Consider the following 24,684-nt stretch of genomic DNA (forward strand, 5'->3'; position numbering starts at 1 on the left):
GGTGCACTAAAAAAATTTAAAATATGAATGGGAATATATTTCAGATATATTTTTCTCATAAGAATTTCTAGGGGTGCCAGTAATTGTGGCCAATGTGTTTTGGAGAAAAATATTAATTTAATAATGAGATATTTCCCCTCATTCTTAATTTTTTTTATTTTTATTTATCTTTTTTTTTATTATTACTTCATTTAAAGGTTAGATTTTTGTGACTTTTTATTTATTTATTTATTTATTTTTTATTAAAGATCAAAAGATTTTTTTTTCATAGCCTTCTTTGCTCATATTTACCAAGGGTGGAAATATTTTTGACCACAACGGTATGTAACTATATATATATATATATATATATATATATATATATATATATATATATATATATATATATATATATATATAGTGTATACTGTATGTGTGTGTATAAATCTTCATTGTTTTTTGTTTTGTTTTTTTACTTACATTTGGCACTCACTGTGTGTTCATTTCCTTGTGTGTACTACATCACAGCCTCTATACTGTTATTGTTACAATTCAATAATTCAGAAATAAGACCATCAGTTGCCTGGCAAATATAATAAATAAAACAAAAATAAATAAATAAATTTAATGATTAATAAATCAAACTGTTTTATTTACTTGCCAAAGCCTATTTTTACTTATATTTGCTGCTTGCCACGTTTTAATTTTGGACCCTGTGTGTATTATACTGCAGCCTCAAGATTAAATTATTACAATTCGATCTAACCCCTTAAAGTCTGAAGGCATTTTTAAGGATTTCATGCTTAAATGGCATACCCAAAAGTAAGAGCTTATAACTCTAAAAAAATAAAAATAAAAAATAGCAAAGAGGGTCAATTGCATGGTGTCAATTTGTAGAAAACCTTTAGAAATTTGAAGAAAATATATTAGGATAAAGCTTAGAGATTCTCAGGCTACAACACTGCTGACAAAACAAAATTCAGAGCACACATTCCAAATTTAAGAGGTTAACTGTATTATGTTTAAATTCCTAATAAGATCAACAGTTTAATAGCGAGCATATTACATATTAAATAAGTAAATAAAATGAATGAATGAATAATAAAACTGTTATTTACTCGCCAAAGTCTATTTTTAACTAACATTTGGCGCTTGTTGCATGTTCATTTTGGACCTTATGTGCACTTGAAGCCTCAAGATTCTTTTTATGTGGTATATTTGGCAGAATGTTGGCACCATGTTTGACTGTTAAAGTCAAGACTTCTGTACTGTCATGCAAGCTCTTTGCACCTGTAACACTTCACGAAGAGAGGCTTCATAGTGAAAGGCACGCCCACCACTTTCCCATCTCCAGAGAACCTTACTTAAGTCTTCAAACACAAGCTTTGCACTGAGATTTATGAGTTCAGCGTGAGTTTCAAGAGAACTGTTTGAAAGGGTAGCCTGAGGTCATGCTTGCCTTTGGAGAGGGGTTAACACACGGTGCTGTAATTTAGTCACCTCTGTTCACATCCCTGTGCTGTTTTAAATGCACTTAACCAGAGCTCTCTTTCCTTTGGGGTCAAATAAAGTTTTCTAACTCTTTACAGGGTTTTGCATCACTAAGAGTTGAATTGTGAATGCCTGCTAAAATGAATTGAAGGTCAAAGAAATTAATAAAACAGCTGTAAGTTTAGTTTTTAATAATAAGTTATTTTTTTAATAATAGTTTTTTTAAATAAATTTTATTTTCAGTATAAATTACCCATAAACATGTTGTTAATACATGCAACATATGCAGTATTCCAGAAACATTATGGTGATTCTCACGACATAAATAAATATATTCATTAATGAAAGGTGCCGTATGTAACAATTTTCATGTAATATTCACCTTTCTTTTTTGCCAATGTGTGAACTGCTTGTAATGCAACTTAAAACAATGAGCCCTTCCCGGACTTCCTAGGTTGCCTATTAAAGCCTGTAGACTGATTTTCATGTGAAGGGAGCGGGTCGGATTTGCCGGGAAAATCCAAAGGATGTGACATTTATGCGCGCTCCCAAGAGCCTTCTACTGAATCCCGTCTGGCTAAGCGGAAATGTGATTGTGGTCGAGTGAAAACTAGAGTGAACGTTGGCAGGGCATTTGATTCCTGGAGGGACCTTCGTTTGGTTTTGGGGATCAAAACCGACCCTGAATTGGCGTTCTTCTTATTGGACAGGTAAGCCTACATAACTGCAAAGAATGAGAAATATAGTGCCATAAGGATTGATCTGTGTAATTTTAGCATGAGCAACAGGTAGCTGGCTGCAGTTCACTTAACAGCCACATGTGTCATTAATAACAAGGGTTTCTGAATCTTACATACTGCACCTTTAATAAATAATTTATATCTATACTGTATGTATATAAAAAATGAATAAGCACTTCTAAAGCAAAGTGTAAATGTCTGATTCAATGTATTCAGAGGTTCGGTGGCGCTTCGCTGCTCACACGCACAGTTCAAAACATGTGTGTGTGAAGATTTGTCCCTCTTTCTATGTCAGTCGTTTGCAAAAATAGTGTCATATATGTGAACACTGCAAATGATCTCAGATCATTGTCCATGCGACTCTGAATGTTCACTGTATTATGATTCCAGATATTTGTGCTTAGATATATCAGATATATCTTTGAATTTAATTCAGTAAATTCCTCTTCCTGTCATTCCAATTCAAAATCCTGTGGGGTTTGACCATTTTATTTCAAATTCCTGCCCATGAATTTAAATGGAATTTTGATTTTTGCCAAACTCTGCGCTTTACACTGAAAGTGGAATTGATGAATTATGCTTTCATTAAATGATCTTTTACAGTAGCTTGGGAAATGTAATTCATTCTCCAGCATATTTTAATGACTTAGAAACTTCATGTAATGGTTGTACAAATCATGTGGACAGCATAACAGGAGAAACAATACATTTGTTTCACGCTTAGAGCATTTGTGATGTGTGGTGCTCCGCATTGCAAACGCTTTTGTAAATGTAAATTAAAAAACAAAAAAAACAAACAAAAGCTGTTTATCATACAAGAGGCAACAGGAGTTCTGCAATACTTAATTTTAAGAGTAAACCAGAGTACTGTAATACAAATACTAAAACAGAAAAGTAACTTCGGAAAATTCGAGATTTAGATGGAGAAAATGCCTATATTTATGGTTATGCATTATTTAGAAGAATAGCTCAGCCCATAAAAATAAATAAATAAATAAATTATGGGGGGGAAATCATTATTTACTCACCTTCATGTTGTTTCAAACCAGTATGCTCTTTTTTTTCCCCGTGGAACACAAAAGGAGAATTTTTGAAGAATTATCACATAGCTCTTTTTCATACGAAGACAGTTCATCGTAACTACATCTGTGAAAAAATGTCTCTAAAAGAGGTGTGTCTTCATGTGTTTCTTGAAAGTTCTGATGGTTTCAGCAGATGGGATGGACTTTGTAAACTCATTAAACCACAGCTGGATAGAGAGAGTGAAAATTCTGTTTCTAGTAAGTGACATTTACCTTGTTGTGACGGTTGCACTAGGCCTCACTCACTGACCACAGTGGTCGAGGGCCTGCATAGACCTGTGTGTGATCATATTCACAGATCTTTCTTTTCATGCCATGAGCCATCTTGTTTATAAGCATGGAAGAATAGCCCTCAGAAGATAAATGGAACTCATTCAGGAATCTCATTATGGAATTTTCAACCTGTCTCCGTGAGGAACACTTGAGCGAGCGTGAACGATCCTTCACTTTGAACAGAATTCCAAGAGAATTCTGCAGTAGTGGCAAGATTGGCTGAGCGATATATTGAACATTATTAATGATACATTTGTGATTATTTTGCTGCTGATGTTACAGGAAACCAAGCAACATTGTGAGTATTGCAATGATTTTAATGCGCTTTTATTTGGCTGTTAAGTTTTCAAAAGGCAGTGTAACTTCAGAAGTTTTGCAATCCCTCCTTGTCTTGTGTCTCACAAGTACAGTATGAGAGTGTTAAGACAGGTAAGATGGTTTAATAGTGTCTCTGATTTACAATTTTGTACCAAAAACAGCTTTAGAGTTGTAGTTTTAATGATTGGATTCAAAACTCTCATTCAACATTATGTGTCATCACTCAAACATGCTCACAGAAGTCTCTGTGTGGCATCTTTTACATCTTAAAATACTGTAGTAAAAATATATTTAGATAAATATTACAGTTTGGTAGTATTTTGAGTTACTGGTGCATGTAAATCAATCATCCTTGTGATCTTTTAGTGGAAAACAAAAGTGTAAAGCTGTTTGACAAAGTCATTTAAACCATTTCAGAGCAAATACATAATACAGACAGACAGACGGATAGACGGATGGATGGATGGATGGATGGATAGATAGATAGATAGAAAGAATATCATCAAAGAGCTGAAAAATATCAAGATATATTTTTTTATCCCAGCCCTAGTTGGTATTGTCAGTTTTAATAAACTTTTATGTTATTTTGAGGGTCTCAAGGCATCAGTGAACTTTTGAAGATATGGGGCCTTTTGCCACCTAAATTTTATCCAAATCTAAACATAGCATTATTATTGTTGGTGTGCTGAGACCTGTGTAGGAGGCAGAATCTATGTTTAAGGTTCTTGAGTTCAGTGAAAACCCCACTCACAGAAGAGAATCAAGATAGATATGGAGAGATGAGTGGGCAAGAGCTTTTCAAAACACATAAACAGCTGCAGGAAGCTTGACCCCAGGCTAGAAATTATGAAAATAGACCCGTGTCCACCTCTGGAGTATTGAACTGCTTCTACATGTAACAGTTATATAATTTCTTAAGCTGAGGAGAGACTTTTGTAGCTGTTCTGTCATCATGAGCATACAGCAGACCAGCAACATGAGGTCAGCATCAGGGTTGGGGAAGAAAGCCTAATTTATACAATGAAAGAAGCTAAACATTTTCCTTGTGTCATATTAAAATTAGTCAGTTGAGGAAAATAAAGAATGTCACAAGGAAAAACTCATTTAAAAAAAAAAAAAATCACTTCAAATTACATGTGAAAAATGTCAACTCCAAAGTATTCTGATCCGTAAATATAAGTGAAAGTGATTTTGCCAAGTATTTGTACATACGTATTTCAGAATCCGATCAGATTATAGAGGTAGGTTTAGGGTTAATGTTAGGCTTAGGGCTCGATCATTCTACTTTAATCAAATTCCATCATTTTAATTTAATTTTATAGGTACGTGTAGGTTATATTTGGGGTTAGGGATATAGGGTTAGGACTAGCATGACGGTTCTAGCATCCATCTGTGCTGTTTTTCCATTGTTTTTCCCATATAAACATTTGCTAGAGGGCTCTTTGGCCATTACGCCAAGTCTCACTGTTTTTGCAGCATTTTTTGCATACACGCCATGTTTTTGAGTCGCAGTGTCTAGTTAAAAGAACTTAAAGTTTTATAACCCATCTTGAGACACCTGCATTCATTTCTATTCTAGCTTTTTTTACACAAGAACACATTCAATCTGAACGGCCCCTTAGCAGTCCTGGAACTTCCGCCAAATTTAGCTACTGACTTAGACATATCCCCTCTTTCTCTTTTGTAGTGTGGACATGGGTGTTTTGGCATTCTTCTGCACTGTAATTCATGCACTAGACAGACGTATTTGACTGGCACAATGGTCAAATTACATCCGTCCAGCATATGTTTACATGTAATTTTTATTTATTTTTTAAACGGCACAGACGCAAAAATGCGATTGACCCCTAAGTCCATGGTTTTTAAATGCCGTGTCGAGTTCAAAAGAACGTCAACTTTTAAAAGCGCATCTCGTGACACCTGTGTTCTTTTTTATTTGTTGCGCTGCAACTAGATATTTTTTAGCGAATAGATGCATTTGGTGTGAACGGACCCTTATGTGCTTAGTTATTTGCCAGATACTTAGGGTTAGGGGTTTTGAAATAGTGATAGTAATAGTAATAGTAATGCTTGCAAGCTCTTATTCCTTACAATTCCCATCCCTAAGCTTGACTTTTGCTATTTTAAATTATGAGTGTCTTGTAGCTTTGCAAGCTCCAGTTTTAGAGTAGCTTCCCCAACACAAGTCAGCAGAGTATCAGCACTTCCTGTATCACAGCAATGCAGGCAGAGCCACATAAAGAGAGGTGAGACGCCCGTTTACTATGTAATGAAAGGGTTCGATGTGTGTGGTGTCAGCTCTATTCAGAACAGTGCTTTGTGTCTCAAGAAGAGATTGAGCTAAAGTATATCAATAGAACCTTCCTGCGATGGCCACTTTACCCATCAGCCTAGTCTTTCTGTATGCTATGAGTGAGTGTTCTTCTCAGTTCAAAATATCATGCAGTTAATTATACAGGACTGATGTTTTACTGCAATCAGATCCTGTCTACTTTTACATTAGGGATGGGTATTTTTGACATTTTGACTTTTTGTGAATAACAGATATATTTATATTCACACTGTCAACCAAGGCCTCATCCACACTAATCGGATTAAGTTTTAAAACTCTGTTTTCATTTTCTCAACTTCATCTTTTTTTCTTTTTTTTTTTTATTCCTTTTTTTCAGCAATATTTTGTTTTAACATTATTTGTCACATGGTTGACTTTTATACTTATTTATCTATTTTGTGATTTCTCATGTGTTTGTATCTGATGTATTTTCTGCATGAATTCAACCCTTGTAGTGCTATGTAGAAAAAAAATGTAACCTTCGATATTTTGCTCAGATCGGCTCTTGCGTGTAAACTAAATCCGATATATATCCAATATTTTGATGTCTGACTTAAGCCTAAAAACTTGGATCCAAATTATCCTCTTATTTCCCAATTTTATGTCTAATGCAATATTTTGGGGGTGGGCTCAATGATGTGATGCTTATGCACTCCAAAAAAATATTTTAAAATGCACAATTTCAACAAATTGCATCAAACTGAATTGAGTAATCTTTAATAAAATAACATTTACAAAACTTTTAACAAAAGTTTTATCAAGTTCATTTTGTTAAACATTACACAATTCAATATGATGGAATTTTGTTATGAAATTGAAATGTGTAAATCTGACAAATAGGCTAAAATACAGTAAAAATGCAATTCACACAAAGTAGTTTCTTGAATACACCTCTACAATAATGGACATGTTTTCATTTAGTAAGTTTAAAGTCATATATAGTACTGTGCAAAAGTCTTAGGCACATAAGATGTTTCACAAAAGCATTTGTCTTAAGATAGTTATTACATCTTCAGCTTTAGTGTGTCAACAGGGAATATAAATGTTAGACTCCCAAACTTTACTTTTGCAAATAGAAAAGATCAGAATTGAAGAACAGGGAGTCCTGCAACAGATATCATGGCCCCCACAAAGCCCCCCACTGAACATCGAGTCAGTCTGAGATTACATATAGAGACAGAAGCAATTGAGACAGACTAAACAGATAGAAGAGCTGTGGCGAATTCTCCAAGAAGCTTGGAACATCCAACAACCAAGAAAAACTGTGTCCAGGTGTAACTAGGAGAATTGCTGTTTTGAAGGCAAAGGCAGTCACATCAAATATTGATTTAGCTTTTTTATGTTTACTAGACTTTGTTTAAGTGATAAATGAAAACTATTTATGTCATTATTTTGAAGACATCCTCACTATGCAACATTTTTCACAAGTGCCTAAAACTTTTGCACAGTACTGTATATATATATATATTTAAAGTAAAAAATGTCTAACTGGTGTAACCATCCGGTACCCACCAAATCAGTCTAGTGGTGTAACCAACATGCATGTAGCTATTCTGTTGTGACAAAAAATGATATAATAATAATAATAATAATAATAATAATAATAATAATAATAATAGTAACAGAGAGGCCCACTTTAGACCCCTATTACTGTGAGGAGTAAAAAAAAAAATGATTTTAAATTTTTATGACAAGGCACATTTTCAGGTCAAAATAAATAAATTAAAAAATTAAAAATAAATAAAGAGAAATGTATTGATATTCATGACTAAAAAATTCATGAAATTAAAAATAAATAAATAAATAATGAAAGATATTTGATTTTTGTTTTTAAATGAATGATTACGTTGATTACAAAAGTGTACACTCACTTGTATTTTATTTCCTTTTACTTGATGGTTACACTACCTGACATTTTAAATGTCATTAAATCTCCTTTTTTTTTTCTTTTTTTTTTTTCTTTTTTTTTTTTTTAAATGCTATATGTTTGTAAAAATGCTAAACATTTAAATGTGATATATGTTTTTTTATTTATTCAATTAAAAAAATCTTGTTGCTGTCTAATCTCTGTCTTGACTAGTACTTTTCTAATGCAATTGAAACTTTGTAATGCAGCAATTTTTGTGTCACTGTCTAATTAAGATGAATCACTTCTGTTGTATCCTTTGCTACTCTTTGGATAAAAACATCTGCTAAATGAGTAAATGTAAACATAAAATGTTTCAGCTTTTTCAGAATTTATGAAACCAACATAGACACAAAAATGATATTTCTACTAACCTGATGCATGTCTTTTAAACTAGATTTTTATAAGAGCTCTCATTTTTATCACCGACATCATTATTACCAATGACCCTTATACAGTATAGTACAGTACCTAGTACAGACAAGTGTCTAAACAGGTTCTGCAAGGTGCCGTCTAAAATTTCTGTTCATTTAATGAAAAGTGTTTTTAATTAATGGGAAGTCCTCTTGAAAAGACCAGCATTGCGGATCACCAGCATTTATTGTGTTTTAAATGATGTTACCAATGGGATGCTGGTTTGTTGATGCCCCCACCAGACTTCTTAACTAGCTTAACCAGCAAGACTTAGTCAACCAGCTTCACAGAGATGACCGTGCATGGTTGACCAGCACCAAACCAGCATAAACCAGCCTGAACCGACATTAATTCGTTATGGTCTAAGCTAGTCTTTTCAGCAGGGAATATTAAGAATAATACTGTCCCAGGAAAAAAATTTGATGTTTGGTCACCCTAGATATTGTTCTGTTTTATTCTCTGTAGCTTCTCCTAATGTTCCACCTTTGAGAGATATCATGTATATTTATATATCTAATTTAATTTCAATTCTCTTTCGCTACAACCCCCTGGCACATGCCATAACTCATCATTATGTGTGCAATATGTCAGATAAACAGTTCAATATTTAATACTGTATGTATCCTCAAGATTTGTTTTGGTGTTATCTGGGTCTCATGGGTAGATGATTCACCCTCCTACTCTTACACTAGTTCACTTCCACGGACGACTAACAGAAGGCTAATGTTACATGTGTTTATCAACACGGGTTAGATCATACAGTTCATCATCCTGGCTCAACCTGGCCTCCTCGTTCCAATCTGAATTGCAAATTCCGTCAGTCAAAATCAATAGATGCACGGATTGTGATTCACACATGGGGGAGTGTAATTGGGAAAAACATAAGGGCTGGTATTGCTTCTGACAGCTCATTTATCCCACTTTAGTTATTGGTAAGTGTGGCTGCCTTTGGCCATGATTGGATTTGCTTTTCAAAATGTAGTCTACATTTTCCGTCTTGCTGTGTTTCGATAGAATAAACACTTTCTTGGTTCCGCTGAACTGTTCACAACCAAGGCAGCTCCCTCGAAAGGCCCGTCCAATAGCTACATTAATAAAACAACAATCAAAGCTGTTTAATTTTTCATGTTCTTAACCCGTTAGAACGCTCATTGATATTCTGAGAATAGCTTAGCTCAGCATTTAACCAAACATGCTAAAGTTTTAAAGGAATAGTTCACCCAAAAAGAAAATTGTCACATAAACAAAGAAAACATCATGGTTACTTTCGTAACCTCCTTTCCCTGATGGTGAGAATGAGACATTGTGTCGATGTAGTGACACTAGGGGTCACCCTTTGGAGCCCCAAACACTTCTGCTTTTTTGTAAAAAGGCCAATGAGAATTGGCGAGTGGAAATTGCCTGCCACTTCCGCGGACATACGGGTATAAAAGGAGCTGGTATGCAACCACTCATTCAGGTTTTATGCTGAGGAGCCGAGACCAGGTCCCGGCCATTTCAGCGGGTAGTTCAGTGTTGTGGCAAGAGGGACACAACGTCTCGTTCCCTCCATCAGGGAATGGAGGTTACGAAAGTAACCATGACGTTCCCTATCTGTCACTCATTCGACGTTGTGTCAGTGTAGTGACACTAGGGTTCCCTATACAAAACGCCACAACTATCTGAACTGTGTTACGTAAGCTGGCAGTGCGTGACGGGCAGACTGCTGTGTGCCTCGTAACCTCCCCAACGCTTTTATGAGTGTCGAACGGTCCTTCAGGAACAAGTCGACAGCCCAACAATAGGGAAAGGCTAGCCCAGCCGAGGCCTGTTTTCCTCTCTTTTCTCCCCAAAAAGAGTGGAATTTGTTAACCGACTGGGAGCCATAAGTGTCTACATCAGGGGGTGTCCCTCCCAAGGGGAAGACACTGTGGTTTCTACAAAGCATGGCGACCAGGGGCAGAGGGGCCTCTGCCCAAGGAAGATGCAATTTACCGACAGGGAAACGATCTTGCAGAAGATATCACATGGGGTCGCCTTCAGGGAACCAGCACATGTGGGGCACTTACCTCAGTACAGGGTCTCATTTGCGCACATACTGGGCCGGCCGCGAGTTTCTCCGCAAACTCAACCACCAGAGGGCTAAGGAGGAAAGTCATCCAGGGATCACAGTCTGTGAACACGACTGGGAGTCAAGAGGTGCACGTCTTCACCTCAAGGGAGGGGAAAGGCGCTATGCACAAGCGGTACACCCGGCCAGCTGTCCCGGAACTTACCTGTTCATGCCTGCCAATACACGGGACAAGACCGGCTCAACCTGGGGTTTGTTGAACCTCGCTAAGGTGTTGGGTGCTGCCCAGCCCGCTGCTCTGCAGATTTCTGCCAAAGAGGCGCCACTGGCCAGGGCCCAGGAGGCCACCACACTCCTGGTAGAGTGGGCTCGTGACCCCGCAGGAGGTGGCACGTCCTAACCCTGATATGCCATCGCGATGGCGTCAGTGACCCAGTGGGCGATCCTCTGTTTGGAGACAGCGCTTCCTTTCTGCTGTCCACCAAAGCAGACAAAGAGCTGCTCGGAGCTTCTAAAGCTCTGCGTGTGATCCAAATAGATGCATAAAGCTCGCACCGGACACAGCAATGCCAAGACTGGGTCTGCCTTCTCCTGGGGCAGTGCTTGCAGGTTCACCACCTGATCCCTAAAAGGGGTCGTGGGAACCTTGGGCACATATCATGGTCGGGGTCTCAGGATCACGTGAGAGTAACCCGGACCAAACTCCAGGCACGATTCGCTGACAGAGAATGCCTGCAGGTCCTCTACCCTCTTGATGGAAGTGAGCGCAGTCAGGAGGGCAGTCTTCAAAGAGAGGGCCTTAAGCTCAGTTGACTCCAAGGGCTCAAAGGGAGCTCCCTGTAGACCCCGAAGGACTACAGAGAGGTCCCATGAGGGGACGAGATGTGGTCTGGAGGGATTCAACCTCCTAGCGCCTCTCAGGAACCTGATGATCAAGTTGTGCTTCCCCAAGTACTTACCATCTACTGCATCATGATGAGCCGAAATAGCGGCTACATACACCTTCAAGGTGGAGGGGGACAGCCACCCCTGCAGTCTCTCCTGCAGGAAGGAAAGCACCGATCCGACTGCGCATCTCTGGGGGTCTTTGCATCGGGAAGAACACCACTTAGCGAACAGAGGCCACTTCAAGGCATACAGGCGCCTCGTAGAGGGAGCCCTAGCCTGAGTGATCGTGTCTACCAGCACGGGTGGTAGGCCACTTAGGTCTTCCGCGTCCAATGGCCAGACATGGAGATTCCAGAGGTCTGGTCGCGGGTGCCAGATGGTGCCCTGTCCCTGAGAAAGAAGGTCCTTCCTCAGGGGACTTCGCTGGGGGGGCTGTCGCGAGGAGCGTGAGATCCGAGATCCACATCTGATTGGGCCAGTAGGGTGCTACTAGGATGATCTGCTCCTCATCCTCCCTGACCTTGCACAGGGTCTGTGCAAGTAGGCTTACTGGGCAAAACACATATTTGCATAGTCCAGGGGGCCAACTGTGTGCCAGTGCATGTATACCGAGGGGTTCCTCGGTCAGGACGTACCAAAGCGGGCAGTGGGATGATTCTCGGGAAGCAAACAGGTCTACCTGTGCTCGACTAAATCAACTCCAAATCAGATGGACCACCTGAGGGTGGAGTCTCCACTCTCCCCTGAGGGTAACTTGACGTGACAGCACGTGGTGTTGAGGTCACCCGGGATGTGAGTGGCTCGTAGCGACTTGAGGCGCTGCTGACTCCAGAGGAGGAGACGGCAGGCGATTTGTGACATGCAATGGGAGCGTAGACTGCCTTAATGGTTGATGTATGCTACCGTCACTGTGTTGTCTGTCCGGACCAACATGTGCTTGCCCTGGATCAATGGCTGGAACCTCCGCAGGGCGAGCAGTACTGTCAACAACTCTAGGCAGTTGATGTGCCAACGCAGGTGCGGGCCAGTCCAGGAACCGGCGGCTGTTCGCCCATTGCATACGGCACCCCAGCCCATCTCAGAGGTGCCTGTTGTAACCACGATGTGCCTGGAGACATGCTCTAGGGGAACCCCTGCCCGTAGAAATGCAAGGTCAGTCCAAGGACTGAAGAGGCAGCGACAGATCGGCGTGATGGCCATGCAAAGTTTCCCGCGGCGCCATGCTCATTTAGGGACTCGAGTCTGAAGCCAGTGCTGAAGCGGTCTCATATGCATCAACCCGAGCGGTGTGGCTGCCACTGAGGATGCCATGTGCTCCAGGAGCCTCTGAAAAAGTTTCAGTGGAACCGCTGTCCTCCATTTGAACGCCTTCAGACAGTTCAGAACTGACTGTGCGCGCTTGTTCATGAGGTGCGCCGTCATCGAGACTGAGTCCAACTCCAAACTGAGCAAAGAGATGCTCTGAACCGGGGAGAGCTTGCTCTTTTCCTTGTTGACCCAAAGCCCCAGTCGGCTGAGGTGCCGAAGCACGAGGTCCCTATGTGTGCACAGCAACTCTCGAGAGTGAGCTAGGATTAGCCAGTCGTCGAGATAATTGGGGATGCAGATGCCCACTTCCCTTAGCGGGGCAAGAGCTGCCTCTGCGACCTTCGTGATGATGCAAGGGGACAAGGACAGGCCAAAGGGGAGGACCTTGTACTGGTACACCTGGCCTTTGAAGGCAGACCGCAGGAAAGCTGTGTGTCGAGGTAAGATGGGGACGTGGAAGTACGCGTCCTTCAGGTCTACCGGCGCAAACCAATCTCAAATGCTGGATGCTCGCTAGAATGCGTTTTTGCATCAGCATCTTGAACGGGAGTCTGTGCAAAGACCGGTTCGGTACTTGCAGGTGCAGGATTGGTCTCAACCCACCGCCTTTCTTTGGTACGATGAAGTAAGGGCTGTAGAACCCTTTCTTCACTTCGGCTGGAGGGACAGGCTCTATCGTGCCCTTGCACAGAAGGGTCGTGATCTCCGCACGCAAGGTAGCTTCATGCCGCTGAACCTGGGCGGGCGCATTGCGAACTGAATCGCGCAGCCGAGTTGGACGGTCTGGGTCAGCCATCACGACGGGTTGGAAAGCGCGAGCCACGCGCCCAAACTCCGAGCGAGGGGGACCAAGGGAATGATCATGTCGGACGTACTGGCGGGTGGGGCCTCGTGGCGGGGCGGAGCTCGAGGTGCTGCGTCGAGGGGACTCGAGCCCCGTGGCCGTGCTGAGTCCAGGGACATCGAAGCACTTACCTGGCTCCTGCCGCCCAACATAAGATTGGCCGAGGAGGGGGGAGGAGGAATCTTGTCCCCGTAGTCAGATAGGGAAACTGAATTTTCTTTTTTGGTGCACTATTCCTTTAAGAAAGGTTAAATATAATTAATTAATAAATTAGGTATCATGAACTACCAATGAAGAATTATGATTTTTTGTATGTATTTAAATTTTTCTTTATTTATTTTATTAATCTTGGTTATATGTTACATTAACAAATATAATAATGTTAATGTTAGATCATTGTACATGAATATATTTTAACTTAAAAATACAACTTTTAATCTAAAAACTTAGTATATGTAGAAATGAACATTTTTCAGGATTATTAAATGCTGGTGTTCAGAGTAGTTCATTGTTAGTTCATGTTTTTCATTATGCATCAACAAATTTTTACTTTAAAATACAACTTTTAATGTATTTTATTGTTTATTTGTATTATTTTATCGTGCAAACATGTTGCCACAGTCACGTAATTTTCATAAGATCAGGCTTGAAAATGTTTGTATATTTCTTCATTGCATTTTCTTTTCAACAATATTGATATATAAAGGCAGTTTAATTTAGCAATTGAAACTGCAATATTAATCATTTGTACAGTTTAAATGAACAGAAATGCAAATGTCATTTTTTGCATTTCCACTGACTTCCACTAAGCTGAACGATGATGTAACTGATTACGTTATATAACCTGCCTACACTGTAAAAGAAATTCTGTTGTTTATACAAAAAAAACAAAAACAAAAAAAAAACAGGCAGCTGTGGTTTCCAGAATAATTATGTAAAAAATACAGTAAAAATGTAAACAACTTTACAGAACAACCCGTACATTTTACAGTTTAAATCTGTTGTTTTTTATTGTATATTTTATGGTGCAGTACCGTCGTTTTTATTATTAAATGATAAACTTAATATATTAATCTTCTGAAACTGTAAAAACCTGATAATGTATTGTTAATCACCGTAGTAATTACAGAAAAGCACATGATGACATGAAGTTCATCAATAGTGGCCCTTCAAGGAGCAATGACCAATAAACATGTAGAGACAGTGCTCATTTTCACTCACACAAACACTAAACACCATCAGGGTAACACATGTGAAATTAAAATAATGCAATAAACTTTAACTAAACTACATTAAATATAACACAGAACACCCCAATGTACGTAACTGATATTAAAAATAAGAAACATAACTGTTCCCATAAAATATAATGAAATGAACTGGGTCACGCAGGGAATTCTGGGAACACCCAATTATTGTTTTTTACCGTAATTTTAACAATAATTTATAACCATTAATTATATGGGAAAATCATACTTTTTACATCTAAATGTTTTTATTTTTACAACATTGTACCGTAGCACTACGTGTATTGTCTTTTTAAATATATTACCGTTTTTTACGTATATTTTACGGTAACTACTCATTAACCAATTTAAGTTTTTTTAACTGTAGCATTTTTGCAGTCTTTTCCCATTAAAATTACGAAAATGTTTTACAGTGTACAAACAAACAAAGACAAACATCTCTGTCTTTGTTTACAAGTCTTGCATCCTAGTTTGGAGAACATTTGTTAACAAAGTAATTTAATTAGTTACGGGTTACAGCAGGTTTTGGCGCAGAACTCATTTTAATTAAATGTAAATAATAGTAAAATAATATTTAATAAGACATTCTGCAGAAAAGAAACACTGTGACTCAATGGCGCTATGAGAACATTGCTCTGTTTGTTTGAACATCCTGATCAGGTGGCTAATGGCATGAGTTTGGGGCAGGACTGTCTGTATCTATGGGAAACTTGTTTGAAAACAATCATTATTTTTGCCATTTGGGCTCAGAAATGACACACTTCACTTTTAAAGGGAAAGTTTACCAACAAATGAAAATTCAGTATATTTGGGTTTTTGAACACTTTAAGATGCTTGAGTTTAACTTCATAGTAGATTGAAACCAGCGTGACACTCTGAGGTTAATCAGTCCCAGCACAGTGTTTGTATTTCCATCCCTAATGTCATGTGTTAGTGTCAATGAGAAACAGGGTTTCCTAACCAAGCCCAGCCCAGCGTGTTTGAAATGTGAGGTCATTACTATACACAGATGGTTTCTCTTTCTTTTTCTCTCTGTCTATTTCTTGCTCATTTTCTGCATTGTCTGCACATCCTCGACCACTGATTGCACTGCAATTATTTTCTTAATCAGTAATTTTCTCATGTTTTCCAGTAAAAATATTGAAACATCCTTAAAACAAAATGGTTTTTTTCAAATGTCAGATCAACCAAATTTCAGAAACTTCCCCAGCTAAAATGTTTGATTTTTCCAATATTTTGTTCTAAAGAAAAATAAACATAAATAAAGTTGAAAGATAAGATGTGACATGTCAAGGGTCAATATTTACTGTGTAATCGATAATTTTGTAGAGAGGGTCAAAATGAGAATTTTCCTACCTATTTTCATAGAATGAAATGTTCTACGTTTCACAGCGGTTTTCTGGTGACATTAACAGCAACTGTGCGTTTTATTCACTTTCACACAAATCACTACTACAAATGCTGATTATGACTTTATAAACACTTATTTTAACTCTATTACTTACACACTTGCTTTGTTATAATATCGAAACACTTTTACTCTAATGCATCTTTTGACAAACATTTTACATTTCAACGCTTGTATTACAGACACATCTACTTTTATATACTTATTCCAGCATGATTAGCATCCACAGTAGCTCACCTGATAGAGTGTTGGACTTTGGATTCAGAAGACCGTGGTTTAAGACCAGTCAAGCACACAAGCTCACACCTGAGATGGAATTGTTATAGAAGCCACACGAAATGACGTGGTTGCTTCAGAAAATGTGCTTTTCATATTGCATTTCCTTTTAGGACACTATCGGTTATGTTTAGGTGTTGGTTGGGTAACGATGTCTGTTTTGTTCACCTTTTATTTGATTTTAGATCACTGTTGGTTAGGGTTTAGGTTAAAGTTTTAGGTTAGGGAGGTACATTTTACTCATTAAAACCTCCATCTAATATTCACCTTACAAGACTTGTCTGATTACGACACCATTTCACTCACTTTTTGCGCCCCCTTCTGGACATTTTACATTTTGCCATGGTAATGCAATTTTCATGAGATCAGGCTGACATTTTCACCTATGATTTTGGAGCAAAACTACAAGTAAGAAAAAAAACGTATCATCGTTTTATTTTTACACAGAGATAGGTAGATCTATTACTGAAATCAGATGACTTCAGCACCACTTGTTGCATTAAATGCCAATGGTGAGAGTCCAAAAACGGGGGAGAATTTTTTTTGTGTGTATGTGTTGTTTTTCCAAAGTTGGAGTGCCTATAACTCTAGAGATATTAAATATATCTTAATATCCTTTTAAATTCTGGTTCAGAATAAACTTTCCTTTTTCTATCTTTAATTTTAAGGCCCCGTATTGTTAAATCCCAGAGATATGGGGCTCTCAAGGTTGTGGCTCACCTTGTTAACCTTAACCTGTTGACACGAAATGACCCGGATACATTTACTTGAGAAGCAAATTTGTTTTATCTTGTTCTGTTTTAAGCATAAACCTCATAACATCTTTGAAGATTTATGATTAAAATAATAAAAAAAAAAAAAAAAAAAGAAATGGAATTCCAGATATATTCTCTGAACACAAGTCTCATCCTAGACAATTTTGCTTCTAATGTAAATGTATTTTGTTTTAAGCATGTTTAGATATTTTTCCTGAACAACAAGACTATGATTTTCTGCAGTTTTGCTGACTGGATATTCTCCAAACGCTGTACCAATCCTGCTGTTTTTACATGTCAACTGCTATAATTTGCAGTCTGTTAGATTTATACCACAATTATATTCTGTAACATTTTCAGATATGTTGTCAAGCAATTTTCCATGCTCATTTCAAAGATGTATTTACATGTGGTACCAATATGACATGGATGGGTACGAAATTGACATCAGACCATAACTTACTACTACTGATTGGCCTGATTTTGTCTAATAGAGAAAAGCGTATCAGGTTTCTTAACTGCATATCACTTGTCGGGCTTAAAATGATCTTGAAATTGATTTAGGAGGTCATATGCTGCTGTGTGTAAAAAGGGCTTGTGATTTTGTGCTTATGTAATATCGCTAGCTTGGCTGACATCAGGTGAAAGGGATAGTCCACCCAAAAATGAAAATTCTGTCTTCACTCTGACATACTTTCTTCCATGGAACACAAAAGATGTAAGTCACCATTCACTTACATTGCATCTTTTTTCCATATAATTAAATGTATGAATACTGAGGCTTAAATTCTGCCCAACATCTCCTTTTGTGTTCCATGGAAGAAAGTCGTACAGGTTTGGAACAACATAAGGGTGAGTAAATGATGACATAATTTTATATTTTTAGGTGAACTATGTTGTGTTTCTGGCGGTAGTGTTTTAATGAGGTTAAAAAAACCTGTTCTGTCCCTCTTTCAGATGGACTCTGTTCAGAAAGCCGTTTTACAACATACATTTGCCGTTCCCGCTGCCTCTAAAAGGAGAGCCGTCGCATGCAGCGTGTGCCAGCTGAGGTTTAACTCACAGGTGAGTGGATGAGTTCTTTCTGTTCAGAGCAGCCAACATGGTCTATTAAAAGTCGTATCGTAATAATTGGTATTAGAGGGAAAAATCGTAAGAAATCGAATGATTCGGACAAAAACGTGCAACTTTTATTCCCACAGAGAAAAGTAAATGAACCAATGAACAACGTTCTAATGATTTGTTTCTAAATTTAACCCCAAACCTAAACCTAACCATGATTTTAAGAAAGAAATAACTTTTGTGTACCATTAAAATTTAAATTTATGGAAATTAAATTCTGTTAGTTGATTGGCTGAACTCTATGGGAATAAAAGTTGTACCTTTGTGTACGAGCCAAGTCATACAATATATTAAGATTTCTGCATCTGCACACAGATGTTTGGTAACCTTGATATTACAACCTAAAGCTGTAGAAAAGTACAAAATTAATTATCCAGTGTAGTCATGGCAATACATCAAAACAAGTCTTTGCAAGTCACTGCATCATTTTATAACACTTTAAAGAATAGTTCACCCAAAAATGAAAATTGCCATCATTTACTAACCCTCATGTCAAGATTTTTATTTCTATTTTTTCCCCTTTTCTCTCCAATTTGGAATGCCCAATTCCCAATGTGCTCTAAGTTCTCGTGGTGGCGTAGTGACTTGCCTCAATCCGGGTGGTGGAGGACGAATCTCAGTTGCCCCCGCGTCTGAGACCATCAATCCACGCATCTTATCACGTGTTGCGGGACAAGGGGGAGGGAACTATTACTTTAAGATCGTAAGACTGTGGGGTTTGTAGTCCTAACGGAGGGAATTATGGGTAGTGGAGTCCGGAAAAAGCATGGTCATCTGTGTGGCTTGGTGAAAAGAAGGGAGAGCCATAAAGTAGTTTTTGTTATGTTCTCTTAAGCCACCCGGGAATTTATGTTCACTTCAACATGGAAGATTTTATTGTATGGATATGTGCTGAGGAAATAAAGCGGCATGTTTTGGATAATTCTGTCCAACTCATCATTTACACAAACATGAACTAAACGAACTGTTACACACACACAGCTGCTGAGATCGCCGCTGTGGTAAAAAGGTAACACATGGCTTGTTGAGCACATTACTGCGGAGACATAGCGCATGTGGAGGCTTCACGCTATTTCCTGTGGCATCCATGCACAACTCACCACGCGCCCCACCGAGAGCGAGAACTACATTATAGTGACCATGAGGAGGTTACCCCATGTGACTCTACCCTCCCTAGCAACCGGGCCAATTTGGTTGCTTAGGAGACCTGGCTGGAGTCACTCAGCACACCCTGGATTCGAACTTGCGACTCCAGGGGTGGTAGTCAGCGTCATTACTGGCTGAGCTACCCAGGCCCATGTCAAGTGTTTTTGAAATATATTCACGCAGCTCTTTTTTTGTATAAAAACAGTTAATAGTTAATAGTTCATCATAAAGAAGTCCATATGACTCGTGCATTATATTTCAAGTTCTCTGAAGTCATACAATAGCTTTGTGTGAAGAACAGACTGAAATTTAAGTCATTATTCACTGGAAAACCTGTCCTCCACCCAAACTCTCAAATCTAATTTGCATTTGTGTACAGTTTCAAAAATTGGCGTTTCAAAGTGCCACTCCAGATTTGATGTCATTGATCCCAAATGACATTGGTTGTTGTGTATATTGTAAAAGAACACAAATGCACCAGTTCGAATATGCCAAATGAAGAATGACATTTGAGAGATGCAACGGAAGGGGATATCTTCAGTGAATTCTTACATTTGGGTCTGTATTGTCTTGTGATGCATGTATATCCATTTTTTCACATAGTAGACAAATTAGATAAAATAATTAGATTGAAAAGTGTGTTTAGAAGTCCACAAGGACAAAAGTGTCCATAGTTGAAGAAAACCATCCTGCATTTAGACTATACTGGAGATCATCCACTAAGGATGTTTTGAATGATCAAGAGGATCCTTCATTCATTGCTTGTCATTTTCAGTTCAGGAGAACTTCCGCCAGTGTGGCACACTTTCATCAGAAATATTTAATCCAAACTGGATTATTTTAAAACAGCATTTCCCATATCATCTCTATTAGGGCGGCCGTTTATGCTGTCACTGTCTTATATTGAGCTGTAATATTCACAGGATTGAGGGCTATCAAACAATATTCACTGCTCATAATGGGCATCAGTCAGGACTGTGGGTGGGACTGCCTGTGACCAGTCTGATCTCCTGCAGCTCACCAGTAGCTAATCACAGAGAGCATCTGGGAGATTATGCATTCAAATCACGGCACCTGCACAGCAGAATTCATTATCACTGGTCGTTTGTGCTCCGGCTCCAATCTGAGCTCGCGAACCATGGGAGATTCTTTCTGCGGCACATTTTCACAAATTAAATGGCTTCTGGAGAGTTACAGCCAGGAACAGACAGTCCAGCCAGACAATCTGGCGACTTTGGAAAATGACATTTGGTTTTCATATCACCACAAGTCTGTTTAAAAGTGAGACACTTGGTTATGTATTCTTATGGGCATTTACAGTTATAAATTGGTCAATGACAAATAAGGAGATCTGAGATCATAAAAAAAGGTTAAATCATTTAGAAATCTAGTTAAAAATGCATGTGCCTTAGAAATTCTTTTTTTTTTTTTTCTTCTTTTTCTTTGACAGTTTTCAACAAAAATTTATTTAATAACTCTTAAAATGGCAAGTGGTATACATTGAATACAATTTTAAAACAAAACTTCTTCACTGCTTATTTTAATTATGGCAAAACTTTATGCAATCTACTTATGCCAGAATTCCTGTTTAGTTTAATTTAGTTTGATATGGTTTGGTAAATCTCTGTAGAGTTAAACCACCTATACATTTTTAAGTTTCTTTTTTCAAGAGTTTTGTACAATCTCTGGACATTTATACCACATAGACATTTTTATATATATATATATATATATATATATATATATATATATATATATATATATATATATATAAACAGCACAATCATTATTTGAAAAAAGTCATTTTTGATCAAATCTAAACAGGCCCCATTTCCAGCAGCCATCACTCCAACACCTTATCCTTGAGTAATCATGCTAAATTGCTGGAGTCGCAAGTTCGAATTCAGGGCGTGCTGAGTGACCAAATTGGCCTGGTTGCTAGGGAGGGTAGAGTTACGTTGGGTTAACCTCCTCGTGGTCGCTATAATGTAGTTCTCGCTCTTGGTGTGGCACGTGGTGAGTTGTGCGTGGATGCTGCAGAGAATAACGTGAGCCTCCACACATGCTAGGTCTCCGCGGTAACACGCTCAACAATCCACATGATAAGATGCGCGGATTGACAGTCTCAGACGCAGAGGCACCTGAGATTCGTCCTCCACCACCCGGATTGAGGCAGGTCACTACGCCACCAAGAGGACTTAGGGCGCATTGGGAATTGGGCATTCCAAATTGGGGAGAAAAGGGGAGAAAATCCAAAAATATTCATGCTAAATTGCTAATTTGGTTCTTATTTGCCATTATATCAAACACAGTTGAAAGCTATTTGGTTCGTTAAATGAAGCTTAACATTGTCTTTGTGGTTTTTTGTTTTGTTTTTTTGCCACAGTATGCAATAGACTGGCATGCTTTAAGGTCAATATTAGGTCAAAAATGGCAAAAAAAGAAACTCTTTCTCTAGAAACTCATCAGTCAATCATTGTTTTGAGGAATGAAGGCTATACAATGCTTGAAATTGCCAAAAAACTGAAGATTTCATACAAAGGTGTACACTACAGTCTTCAAAGACAAAAGACAACTGGCTCTAACAAGGACAGAAAGAGATGTGGAAGGCCAGACGTACAACTAAACAAGAGGATAAGTACATCAGAGTCTCTAGTTTGAGAAATAGACGCCTCACATGTCCTCAGCTGACAGCTTCATTGAATTCTACCCGCTCAACACCAGTTTCATGTACAACAGTAAAGAGAAGACACAGGGGTGCAGGCCTTATGGGAAGAATTGCAAAGAAACACAGACATTGGACAACAGATAATTGGAAAAGAGTGTTCTGGATCTTAACCCCATTGAGCTTTTGTGGGATCAGCTAGACTGTAAGGTGCGTGAGAAGTGCCCGACAAGACAGCCACATCTATGGCAAGTGCTACAGGAAGCGTGGGGTGAAATATCACCTGAGTATCTGGACAAACTGACAGCTAGAATGCCAAGGATCTGCAACGCTGTCATTTCTGCACGTGGAGGATTTTTTGATGAGAACTCTTTGAAGTAGTTAAACTATTTAACTGCAATAGTAATTTTTCACATTATTAATGTCCTGACTATACATTGTGATCAGTTGAATGCCACTTTGTTGAATAAAAGTACCAATTTATTTCCCTAAGAGCAAAATCTGTACATTATTCCAAACCTTTGGCCACCAGTATATATATATATATATATATATATATATATATATATATATATATATATACATACATACATACATAATTTCTCTTTTGTTTATACAGTCTCTGGACAATTTCACTAGCAAGACATTTTGAACTGTAAGCTCCACAAAAAATTATAAACGTACATTACTTTGTAAATGAATTAATTAATTTTTAAATGTAATTAAAAGTTGTCCTAAGGTAAATATATTCATGTTCATCTAAGTAGAGGTGTATTCAAGTCATTTGTATGAATTTCATTTTTATGTATTTTTGAATAACTAAAGTGATAGTTTACCCATACAAACTTTCTTTCTTACATGACCGAGGCTAACATTCTGCCTAACATCTCCTTTTGTGTTCCGTGGAAGAAAAGTAAATCATACCCCCCCACAAAAAAAAATCTGTCTAATGTCATTTGGCCAGATACAGTCTAAAATGGCAGGGGGAAAGAAACTTTGTTAAAGTGCTTTGCTCTTTGTCTGCGAAACACAGCGACTGTGGCTCTAATTTGCTTGTCTGTTATTTGATTGATAGCGTCATTTAACTGAGTCCCATTGCAGGTGCCAATCTTAGTTAAATGCTCACTGGGCAACAACTGACTTTCTCCCAGCATGGGCATCAACACTAGCACGTCACAGTGGCAGCTCTTCCATGTCATGACTTTAATGAATGGTTGATTGCGGAGTAGATTACACATGACATTTATCTGTGTCACCATTTTCTCCCCCGTGATTGGTTGTGCTGGAAGGTGTCGACAAACATCCCATTTATCTTGCCGTTCAAGCCATTTTCATAACAATATCCTGCTCAAATGATGTGTTACAAACCCCAGTGATATAAATCTATATGATTATGATCCATATGATCTGCTATTTGTACAAACACAATATATCAAAGGCGCTTGTGCTGTCGTGGACTCTTATTGCTTTTCGTAAAGGTATATCACACCTTAACATTTTTACAAACAAGAAAGAAATGTGATGTAAGTGGAAGGTTAGCATGAAGTACGTTGTTAGCAGGGTCCAAAATTAACAAGCGACAACTGAGAGTAAAAATTGGCTTTGGCAAGCAAATCAAACTGTTACTTGCCAGCGGCCGGAAACTTTATAAGGAATTGCAACATAATACATATTTTAAGTGTAATAGTCTATAAGAATAATAATAGTCTGACCTAAGTGATGCTAGTGATTAAAATCAAAAACTTTTAAAGAAAACATCAGTCGCAACTTGCATGCTTGCTAATGACTTTACCATCATACCTTTGTCTAGAAAGCCCAAAGTTGTGTGTCCCCCCCTTATTAAAAATAGTGCAGAATGCAGTTTTTAATGGCTGGTAAGAAATATTTGTGGCATTTTCTCAATTTACCCTGAGATGTCAAGCGTTGGCCCATGTGTGTAACCCATGCTTGCCTTGTTTTTAAGGCAGTAGAGTAAGCCGATGGCTGCCATATTTATTCACGGATTGTTTGGGCATCTCTTGATAGTGTCCTAACCGCTGTGGGCAATGTCAGACAGCCTTCCAGGAGTTAGTGCAGAGGTAAACAAGGGCAGCTGAAAGACGTTGCTTGTGGCCCACTGATTCATAATAAATCTAGTTTGAAGGTGAATGCAAATGGCAGAGTGTGTTAGAAGCTTCCTACATTGTGCCCGTGGTTATTAAAAGATTTGTTTCCTACCAAGTCAGCCATGATGACCTGGAAGTTTTATGCTGCTGTGTCATAAGAGATAATAACCTCATGCACTGAAGACTTTGAGAGTAGATTTTTCTTTCTCTGTCAAACTCTTTTTCTTCACCATTACTCTGAAAAAGGCTCTGATCCAAAACTTTGTGAGATGCCTTGATGTCTACTGCCTCCATAGGCAGCATCCTACCTGAAATTAAGCCTCTAGAAGGGATAG

The 24,684-nt window shown here is 38.4% G+C and overlaps 1 protein-coding gene across 3 annotated transcripts in view; it reads left to right on the forward strand.

Moving 5' to 3' along the window:
- Positions 1 to 24,684, forward strand: part of LOC127453162 (zinc finger protein 385D-like) — a 186,629-nt gene that overhangs the window by 116,731 nt on the left and 45,214 nt on the right. For all 3 annotated transcript variants that reach the window (XM_051719363.1, XM_051719360.1, XM_051719361.1), the window contains exon 3: positions 18,269 to 18,376. In XM_051719363.1, coding sequence (XP_051575323.1) covers positions 18,269 to 18,376 — 108 coding nt within the window. The remainder of the gene's footprint in view (positions 1 to 18,268; positions 18,377 to 24,684) is intronic.

This window comes from Myxocyprinus asiaticus, chromosome 15 (genome assembly GCF_019703515.2).
Source record: "Myxocyprinus asiaticus isolate MX2 ecotype Aquarium Trade chromosome 15, UBuf_Myxa_2, whole genome shotgun sequence".
Classification (NCBI taxonomy): domain Eukaryota; kingdom Metazoa; phylum Chordata; class Actinopteri; order Cypriniformes; family Catostomidae; genus Myxocyprinus; species Myxocyprinus asiaticus.